This window comes from Garra rufa, chromosome 10 (assembly GCF_049309525.1).
Source record: "Garra rufa chromosome 10, GarRuf1.0, whole genome shotgun sequence".
Classification (NCBI taxonomy): domain Eukaryota; kingdom Metazoa; phylum Chordata; class Actinopteri; order Cypriniformes; family Cyprinidae; genus Garra; species Garra rufa.
Window position 1 is genome coordinate 34,529,332 of NC_133370.1, and position 7,779 is coordinate 34,537,110.

At 34.9% G+C, this 7,779-nt stretch overlaps 1 protein-coding gene across 1 annotated transcript; it reads left to right on the top strand.

The window, feature by feature from the left end:
- The first annotated feature begins 4,048 nt into the window (after nt 1–4,048).
- gadd45aa (growth arrest and DNA-damage-inducible, alpha, a) lies at nt 4,049–6,796 on the top strand. The gene is made up of 4 exons (XM_073848945.1): nt 4,049–4,180; nt 4,701–4,802; nt 4,895–5,111; nt 6,039–6,796. The coding sequence occupies exons 1-4, from the start codon at nt 4,140–4,142 to the stop codon at nt 6,150–6,152; spliced, it is 474 nt and encodes a 157-aa protein (XP_073705046.1). The 5' UTR covers nt 4,049–4,139; the 3' UTR covers nt 6,153–6,796.
- Nucleotides 6,797–7,779: the final 983 nt, after the last annotated feature.

Below are 7,779 nucleotides of genomic sequence, written 5' to 3' on the forward strand. Positions count from 1 at the left end.
ATAATGACATTACAGATAACAACTTTAATCCAGTATGATTGATTGATTTATTGACTGATTGATTGCTTTTTTACTTTAAAGTTGGAATGACATTTTATTTAACCCTAAAAAAAGGTGTTGTGAATACTTATATCTGTTTATAACTGTTCATTCTTTGTTTAGCTCACAGGCAGCATTTAAATAAGAGCTGATTTATTTAACATATTCAGAATATTTGGATGATAAGCATTAGCGTATGTTTATTTTGTCAGTGTATGAATTTATTTTTTACACATTTCATAATCTGTCTGTAAATGTTTGTATCTCAGGGGATACATTCCCCATATTACAGTTTTTCTCAATTGCTTAAACACATTTCTTGAAATTATGCCTCTTATTTGCGAAACTCTAAACACAAATCCACAACTCCTAACTCAATACCCCAAACTTCTTATATTGAGGTCAAAATGAAGCTCTCCACTCAAAACAACACAATCTTGCTGAAAAACCAAACTTTGCTCTCAGACATGACACACAAATCCTCAAAAACCCACACACTACAACACAGTTTTACACACTGATGAGATAAATTCAAAACAATACAACCAAAACAATCCAATAAAAAAAACTTTTCACATGATGAAAACAACAAATCTATGCCTTTGCAAGTGTTTTATTCCTTAATTTAATGTACTGTAGAGTACAGTACAAAACAGCAAACAACAACAAAATATAATTTTTCTGCCCAGAATCCTGTCTTTGGTCTGGGACAGGGCAAAGAACCTCTTCAGCATCACAGGCTAAATTAGCCCTGGCCAGGCAGTAGGGGTCAAATCCTCTTGCATGCCTGATCCAACCCTGGCACTCATCAACTAAAATATATGAGACTGCTTGTTTTCTCGCCCTTGCCCTTCCTCTGTCTCTTCCACGTTGTCGTTGTCATCCACCTTCTTCTCCTCCTCTTCCTCTTTCACCTCTTACTCTTCCTCTTCAAAATTACACATTACTGTATGTGGGATACTGATTGAAAAAGACTGGATAGGATTCACAGTTACACTTGTACTGTACTAGTGGTATGAGAAAAAAAATAAAAATGCATTACAGTGTCATTGTGAAACAGCAAAGAAAAATAAATATGGGCACAAAGGTAAAAATAAAAATTAGAAAGTCTACTGTCAGATTTTGTAACTCCTGCGTTGTCCTCTGTCTATATACAGTATGCTTTCTAATTGAAGGTTCAAGAGATGTACTTTTGAGCTATTTCAGAGAACTGCTTTATCATTGGTTGATAATCATTATCTTCATTAGTGAAAGTCAAGATTCACTTGAATAATTCATGGCAAATTTATCTAATCAGTTGTATGAATGTACCAAAGCAATCACAACTTGATCAGAAGCTTTTTATGATGTGCACAAGAGACTAGATGATGTGGATGTTGAACAAGTAGTTTTGACAATTTCATTTCTGATCTGAGAAATGCACCAAAGTGACTGAGAAAAACTGTAAGCTGACTTTGGCTTCTTTTAGGTTCTGATTTGTGTGTGCTAAATTTTGACTCCTAGTGTTTCCACTTGGATAATTGTGTGCTAATTGAGCTCTTTCAGATTGAAAAAGATTGAACTTCACAGATTGAGTGAACAATGTTGAATGCTTGTGCTTTCTAAATGACCACATGGTGTAAGCACTGAGAAATGTAGGGATTTGTGTGTAGAGTTTTGCAGTAACAGTTCACCAAATATAACTCATGTGTCAAAGCAGGGAATAGTGTTTATTGTTTAGGGAAATGGGTGTGCTTTTTCAAAAATGGCATTATAGTTTTGAAATTTTAGTTAAAAAGACTGGTTATAGTGTTTTAGCAATTGAGAAAAACTGTAAGATTCTTTTTCATATAGACCCTGTGGTGTATAGACTTTAGACTTTGTGGGCCATTTTGGAAAATCAGTTCAATACTTAATACTTTTAAATGGAAACTGTATATGCAATCATTTATTGATTAATCATTTACTTATCTATATTGAATTTAGTTTAGGTCAACAATACATGGATTTTTCCAGGCAGTTTGTGTCAACACTTTCTATAGTAGAAGGAAGACACAATCAGTAGTTGAAGGAAGGGATCTATCTAGTTTGCAAATATACCTTTTGTTGAGTATCATATTTCATACACGAGGATTTTATGGCTCATATATGCAATTAGATAATTGCGTAATTGCAATTTAGCGATGATTAAGAGATACACAAATGAAAGCCTAACTCAAAAGCCTCAAATAAAATTGTATAATAATAACAAATAAAAAAAATCTGTCAAAGAGCAGAAGGTATGAAGTAGATTGAGTACAACAGGTTTATCAGTAAAATTTTGGTCATGTTGATAATTAGTTCTCTATACATTTGCATATCAAATAAGATACAGCAGGCTAATATATTAATAAATATACATTATTCTTTTACAAATGAATTTTACAATAAATTATTGTAAGTTATTGAGAGAATAAAATGTTTTAAAAAATAGTTTTCAATGAATTTATACCCAAAAATGGACAACGTATTCTGGGGGATACAAGTTTAAAATAAGTGTCATATTTATAAAAAAAAAAAAAAAAAAATATATATATATATATATATATATATATATATATATATATATATATATATATATATATATCAATCATGAAATTGTATTATTTGTCAAGTCAAGTCACCTTTATTTATACAGTGTTTTTAACAATACAAGTTGTGTCAAAGCCTATCATTAAATAGGACAACAGTGGGTCAATAATGCAAAAGTTCCATGTTGCAGCAAAGTTAGATTTGATTTGTGCCCTAACAAAATAGAAATTAGCAATAATTTATTATTTTCTGATGTTTTCTAAACGACCACTGGCACAAGGCCATGGAAACCACATGAGTCCTCTCCAATTTGACTTTGATGCAACTTTTGCATTATTATTGATACTGTAATTATTATTGACACAACTTGTATTGTAAAAAGCGCTGTATAAATTATCTTGACTTGACTTTTCTGTATTTTCTATGGTCTTGCCTTTTGTAGGGTTATAGGCCCATTGGCTGTCCAGCCAACAAATATTAGGAAATATTACTAACGTTTTGTATTACTTTCATTTAATTTTAGCATTGCAGATATAATTTATTGTAAATTAAATGTACCTTAGAATAGAATCCTGACGCCGTTCCACTGGTCTCGAATCATTTGGCCCGCTGACACATATTCCTTCCTATTATTATTTGGCCTTTAATGTGCCTCAATGTTTTATGTACTTGATTTTCATTTACGTACAAACAAACAAACAAACAAAAATTACGTTTGTCTTTTCAAATCAAAAGATTTAGTAGGAGATTTTGGTAAAACTTTGTTTTATAACTTAATTAGAAGCACAAAAGTAAATACTAAAGCAATGTGGTAATTTGTCCTCAGGGTGTCACTGTTGGGTTGAGATCACAACAGGCAGGAATTGTAATTTGTACCAAACAGCTTGTAGCACAGAAAACAGTGGTTTGCATCATGTCATTGAGTCGCACATTATTAGAACTGTTTGCAACTGTACCCACAAAAAAACTCAGAAACCTTCATACTGATGATCCAATACCATAATTTCAGTGTATATAAATTTATATGGCTTGTGCAGCACTTTTAATTGTTTCAAATGCTTATTTTTATATGATGTGAAGAGAAAGTGCTTATGAATTTATGTAAAATTGCATTACTAAATGCGTTTATTATTTTATATGTTACATAGTTATTGTGGCTGAAGATCTGTTAGGTAAATTCCCTGCTTCCCTTTGCCCTGACATGTCACCGCAAAGTTTTCCAACAAGGTTAAAAACAACGTCAGCCAACGTGACTGACCCAAACTCTGCCAATTTAGACGGACGAATGCGAATGGTCGACTTTTGTTAGTGCAGAGTGACAGCCAATCAAAATGTTTTTTACTTATCTTGATTTGCATGTGTCCAATAAGGATCATTATGCAGATATTGCTCTCAATACAGCTCTCGGGGAAATTAAATCTAATGTAACTCCTCACAACGTCAGTTTTTCCCGGTGACATTCAGAGAAACAAGACCTACGAGAACACTTGTGGATTTACTCTGTTTTCAAAAGAAAGTTTTTCAAGACCGTGCTGGATTTTACCTGCAACATGACGTTTGAGGAACTTAATGGAGATTATTCTATTGAAAGGTAAATATCGCCGAATCCGATATTTATTTATTCGGCAATTAAGCCTTTAAACAGTATTGTTATAATCTAATTTACCAATAACGTTAACAGAATAATGTGCGAATCCAGAAGACGTAATATTTAAAATGAACATTGCGATTTCTAATATATAGTTATATGTCTGTTTATTGTGGAAGAAATAAAGACATGTCAAACACATGTACCGGATAAACTCAGCTGCACGAGCTCAGCTCACCATCCCTTTCGCGCGCTGTGACGTGCCTATTAAACAGCCAAACTTTATCGTTCTAAAGCAGGTCTCAAATTTAACAAAATAAGTTATGTTTATATTTTATCTGCTTATATAAGACGAACGTCGGCAAATTACTCACTTAAACATTTAAACTAGCACTGAGTACATCACTCAAATTACTGTAATAGTTTTCAACCGCCGCAGTTTAAAACTGTGCACGAGCTGTTGCCATGTACAACGTTTTAATGTTTCATTACTTAATTACTTATCCAAATTGTGTTTTTACAGGATGGATTCTGTGATTAAAGCTCTGGAGGAGGTCCTGCGCTCCGCATTACGGCAGGGATGTGTTACTGTTGGGGTCTACGAGGCTGCAAAATCACTCAATGTGTAAGTTTAGAGGCTTTCACTGTCGTTTTTTTTTTCAACGTCATTGCAACAGGTGCAGTGAAACTAACTAAAATCTCAACTTTTCTATTCAGGGACCCTGATAACGTGGTATTGTGCATCCTGGCCACAGACGACGATGATGTGAAGGATGTGGCGCTTCAGATTCACTTCACTCTAATTCAGGCTTTCTGCTGCGAGAATGACATCAACATCCTGCGCGTGAACAACACACGTCGCCTCTCGCATATCCTCGGGGGTGCGGGCGTGCACGGGAGCGAGCAGATGGATCTGCACTGCATTCTGGTCACTGTAAGTGTCAACAATCTGTGATTAGAATTTAAGTGTGACCCTGGATGACAAAAACAGTCTTAAGTTGCATAGGCATAGGTATATTTGTAGCAATAACAAAATACATTGTATGGGTCAAAATTATTGATTTTTCTGTAACGCCACAAATCATTAGGGTATTAAGTAAGGATCATGTTCTGTGAAAATAGTTTGTAAATTCCAACTGTAAATATAGCAAAACTCAGTTTTTGATTAGTAATATGCATTGCTAAGAACTTCATTTGGACATCTTTTTTAGATTGCACCCTCAGAGAGTTAGTTGTATCTCGGTCAAATATTGTCCTATCCTTACAAACCATGCATCAATGATGTACTGACCTATTTGTGGTCCAGGGTCACAAATAGGAAGCAAAAGCCAAAAAAGGCTAGTAGCCAGCACGTGAGCCACTTTTTCTAAGTAACTTGTCAGGACATGCCCAGGTGTAACTGCCAGTGCAGTACACCCACATGCACATCCTGCTCTGTACTCATTCTTAGGCAAATAGGAGTTTCTTCACTTAATGTTCCAGGTTCCTATTTGCATTTATTTTTCTCAATTGAAATCAAATGAACAGGTGCTTTAGTAAGCATCATTCTTATATTCTTTCAAAAGATTTAATGACTCCATTGGATGTATTCAGTAAGATTTGCATAATCTCAAAATTCCTTCTGACATTTAAATTCATGGTCATCTACTGCAGTTTGACTTCAATTTTTTATTCATACTCTTGTAGAGGCCCTCTTTTTCCTGGAAATGTCCTGGCCAGGATTTCTAAATTGTTCCAGGACATGTCTAGGACAAATGAGACAAATTTGTCTGACAAATTAGAAAGGACAATTCTTATTGCTTATAAGTCACTCAGGTGGACATATATTAGCAAACCCTCTAATCTCTTCTGATGTTCACAGGTTCCACATGCATCCACATGGAAAAACCCGGCTTTGGGAAAAGTGAACCGCTTCTGCAGAGAGAGTCGGTGTATGGATCAATGGGTGCCCATTATTAACCTTCCCGAACGATGAAGACAGTTTAATAAGAAGGGAAAATGGATAAAAAATATCTAGAAAAATTATAAAAGCTAAAAAAGGTGGTCACAAAAAGGACTGATAGTCCAGACTGGTGGAACTAGAGACTAACTGGCAGAATAAACTGGAGGAGGAGCACCCGTTTGCAATCTGAGATGATTCAGCAGTTTTTGGCTTTGGTTGTGGGACTTTTTGAGGACATCACATGAAGCTAATTGTGAATGGAAGTGAGCACCTGAGTATCTTGTGAGAGTTATTGGTGGGGTGTCATAAAGCACTTCAGTTAATTACAGGAAATATTTCTCAGGCAACACGATATCAGAGGCGATATTTTTCAAAGAGGCTGCCCTAATTGTTTGTATTTTTGCTATTATTTTTGAATAGTATGCTATTATTACTTGTTTATTAATGTTGGAAAATAAGTTATTTTAAAGGGACTTGCTTCTAAACCACTGAGATGAAAACTGCATTCACAGTATCCTGTAAGAACTTTTTTTTTCAAAAGTCAATTGTTCTTTTGTGGTCTTTAAATTATTTATATTAAATTAAATTAAAGAAGTATTTATGTAAAACCTTTTTATACTATTATATTCAAATGCGAAATGAATTTTGTGTTGTAATAAAAGTATTTTTGAAGACAACATGGTAGTCATGTGGGTTATTCTGTTAAGAGGTTTCTGGAAAAGCAGAGTGGACTAGTAGAATTGACCTGACAACACCACACACCTCTCAGATCAGCAGGGTCATGCTGGACTTGATGGCCTTCATGACTCCCTATTACAGACCAACAAAAGCCACTCAAGCCTTTCTTTTGTCCTGCTTTAGTTAGCGTGACCGCTGCATCTATTCATCCAACTCCTTTTTTAGCTGAAATGAATTGCTCAGTTTCAGTTTACTGTACGCTTACTTGCGTCAACGTCAAACTTGCTGTCGTAAATCAAGTTGTTCTTAATTGTGCTATGTTTGACAAACTGATACTACTCTGTAGGTTAAAAGTCAATGCGTAGCAAGTACGTAACACATTATACAAGCCCAGCTGGAGAACGGGAAACTCTAGACTTGTCTGTAGGTGTTTAGAAAGCACGGATGTGATCACATGACTTGCACATATTAGGTCAGGTTTCCTGATACCACATACCAGTAAATCAGTTGTGTAACCCACCACTTCCCTACACAAAGGTGATGAAGCAAGATTTGAATGAGGTTACGCTGATGCAAGGCAGGTAAACCCCCGTCATGTGAACAAGAATAAAAACTAGGTTAAGATTAAGTTAAATGCAAAACACGGCAGTTAGGAGTTATTTCAAACTTAGCTTAGCCATTTGTGTAAATGTACCATAAGTTGTCCTGATCAAAAATCAGCCAGTCTCTCATCTCAAATGATTAATGGATTATGTAGGTGTGTTTTTTGACGTCTTTAAAAAAGGTTATTTTTAGACAGCAGGTACAATAAGGACCAGGTGATATAACTGCTGTTTTGTCACAACTTGCATCACAGTGCACCACTCCTAGCCCACACCACATTACAATTGTTTCTGGCACATCTTTGATGGCTTAGAAGAATTTTGAAGAACTATCATCCAGAATATAGTATATACTTTAATAATTGTATTTTGCTATCATT